The sequence below is a fragment of the Myotis nattereri genome (genome assembly GCF_964212035.1).
Source record: "Myotis nattereri genome assembly, chromosome: X".
In the NCBI taxonomy this organism is placed as follows: Eukaryota; Metazoa; Chordata; class Mammalia; order Chiroptera; family Vespertilionidae; genus Myotis; species Myotis nattereri.
The window spans coordinates 78,508,913-78,511,263 of NC_138078.1; the positions used below are offsets into that span (position 1 = coordinate 78,508,913).

The following is a 2,351-nucleotide window of genomic DNA, read 5'->3' on the forward strand; positions in this document are numbered from 1 at the left end:
TGGTTCTTCTTCATTTCTTCTTGGTTCTTACACATATTGTTGAATTTGTCTTCCATTCTTTTCATCCAGCTTATGACCATTTCTCTGAATTCTTTCTCTGACAGGTAGCTTGGCTGCATTTCGTTTACTTCCTTTTCTGGTGATGCCGGTTTTTCTTTCTTTCTTTTTTTTTGAGATGGAAAATGCCATTTATTGAGCTATAAATCTAATAAGAGAACTCTGCACAAGTGTCTGAAGAGGACTTTGACCTTGTTCTTGCTGCTGTGCCCACTGACTTCAGCTTGCTTCTGTTTCTGTAGCCTCTGTCTCTGTTTTCTGAGATGCTAAGAGGATTTCACGCACCTGTTTCCGTCGAAGCCTCTCAGCATTTGTGATCATCTTAGGATGCAGAGGGAAAAAACCAGCAAGGCCCAGAAGCTTTTCCAAGGGTTGGGAAAGGTGGGCCCCACAGCCGATCCAATGCCGGATCCACTCCAGGTTGAGCGCAAAGAGCTTCTCACCATGGGTGTTGGGAAATGGATCATAGGAGCCCAGCTTCTCCATGAAATGGCCATCCCTGGGGAACTTGTTGTGAGCAGTCATGATGCGGAAGAAAGGCCAGTTGGTACAGCCGCCCAGGGTGAGACGGATAGTTAGGTGGCCTCCATGGTAGGCCTTGTGGAGGAGAGCAGTGAGCTGGACCATGGTGCAGCCCGCACGATGCGGCCCGAGCACACTGGGCGGCTCCTCGGAGCACCCTGCCACCCTCAAGGACCCGCTACCGCCTCTGGCGGAGTGGAGGATGGACAGGCAGGGCCAAGGCTGTGAAACCAAGGGCTCCCGGCTCCCCGAGCGAAGCCTGTGCATCTTGGCCTGTTTTTCTTTCATATGCATGCTGTTTCTTTGTCTCCCTATGATCTCTCTTCAGCAGTTGTCTGGTTATGTAGTTCTTTCTCTCTTGCATTGATTTAAAGGCACAAAATACAACACAACAAGGCACAATGCACAAGGCACTGAACACAAATGTTTTCATGGTACTAATAACCACAAATAAAGGTGACCACGAGAGAAAAAAGAATTAGGGGATAAGAAAGAAAGAAGAAGAGTAAAAGAAAAAAAGAGAAAAAGGAAAAAAAAGAAGTGAAAAATGAAATTGGGAAAAGAAAAACAAAGTAAGAGAGAAAAGAAAGAGAATGAAATAGAAGAGGAGAAAAACTATTTATATGCGGAGAAAACTCCAATAGAATAGCTACTAATCCCAACAAATGCCAGCAACAGATACCTAGAGATGAATGCAAACTATAAACAACAACTAATATCAAGCGAGGCGAGGGAAAACAGAAGCAAAATATAACCAAAAACAATAATAAACAACAAAAAGAAAATGTGAAACAATCTCACAAACAAGCATAAATAAAGCAATAAAATCAACAAACAAGAAAATAACAACAAAACGACAGAAAGAAAAAAAAATGGATAGTGAAGGAAGAAAAGAGAGAGGTGTGTATGGACTTAGAGCAGAGGATTGGAGATTAGATATATAAGTAGGGTGAAATTTTAACAGGGGTTAGAAAGAAGGAATAGAGAAAATCTTAAGTAGGAATAGAGTAAGAGAAAAGGGACAACAAAAGGGGTAAAGGGAGAAAGAGAGTGCTGGCATAAAGGTAAAGTTGAGATAGAGTAAAATGATGCTAAAGGAAAGACGAAAATAGCATGTAGAATACTAATCCCAAAATAAAATAAAGAGAAAATAAAATGACACTAAAAAAGGTAAAATAGTAGTATAATAATGCTGATTAAAAATAAAAATGTAATAGTTAAATAGGTAAAATCAAGTGAGGAAAAAAGAATGAAAAAAATGTAGTTTCTTAGGTAAATTGTAAAAAATAATAAAAATGTGCAGTAGTGAAGGTCATTCACTTCCTCTACTCTTCTGTTTGCCAAGCCTTTTTCCTGTCAGGTATTCAGGAGAGTATTGAAGTTCCCTGAGATACACTGCTCCTCTGTGTTGTAATCCACAGTCGTGATTTTAAAGCAGGCAGTATTTCTTTGTTTCCTAGACTGCCTTTATTTGTATTTACAGAAGAGTCAATTTGTGATTCAGCCCCTGGGTGGCAGTGTTAATGGATTGACCTCCAGGGCTATAAGTCCTCTCTAGCCAGTATTTAGGTTTTGTTTTCCCTATCGCACTTTATACTGATTTGGGAGAATCTACTGCCCCAGAGATGGTTCCTCGATGGTTACTCTCCACTCTGATTCACAGGTTCCACAAAAATAACTTTCCCTTGCAGTCTCGGTGAGTGTCTCCAATTAGGCAATCCTATGTGTTGGGTTTAGTAATCAAAATCAAAGATTTATTTATTTTTTTTTGC

At 40.4% G+C, this 2,351-nt stretch overlaps 1 protein-coding gene across 1 annotated transcript; it reads right to left on the reverse strand.

The window, feature by feature from the left end:
* Positions 1-276: 276 nt before the first annotated feature.
* LOC308511330 (small ribosomal subunit protein bS16m-like) lies at positions 277-684 on the reverse strand (the record flags this gene model as incomplete). Its single annotated transcript, XM_081081366.1, has 1 exon — positions 277-684. The coding sequence occupies one exon, from the start codon at positions 682-684 to the stop codon at positions 277-279; it is 408 nt and encodes a 135-aa protein (XP_080937492.1).
* Between the last annotated feature and the right edge of the window lie 1,667 nt (positions 685-2,351).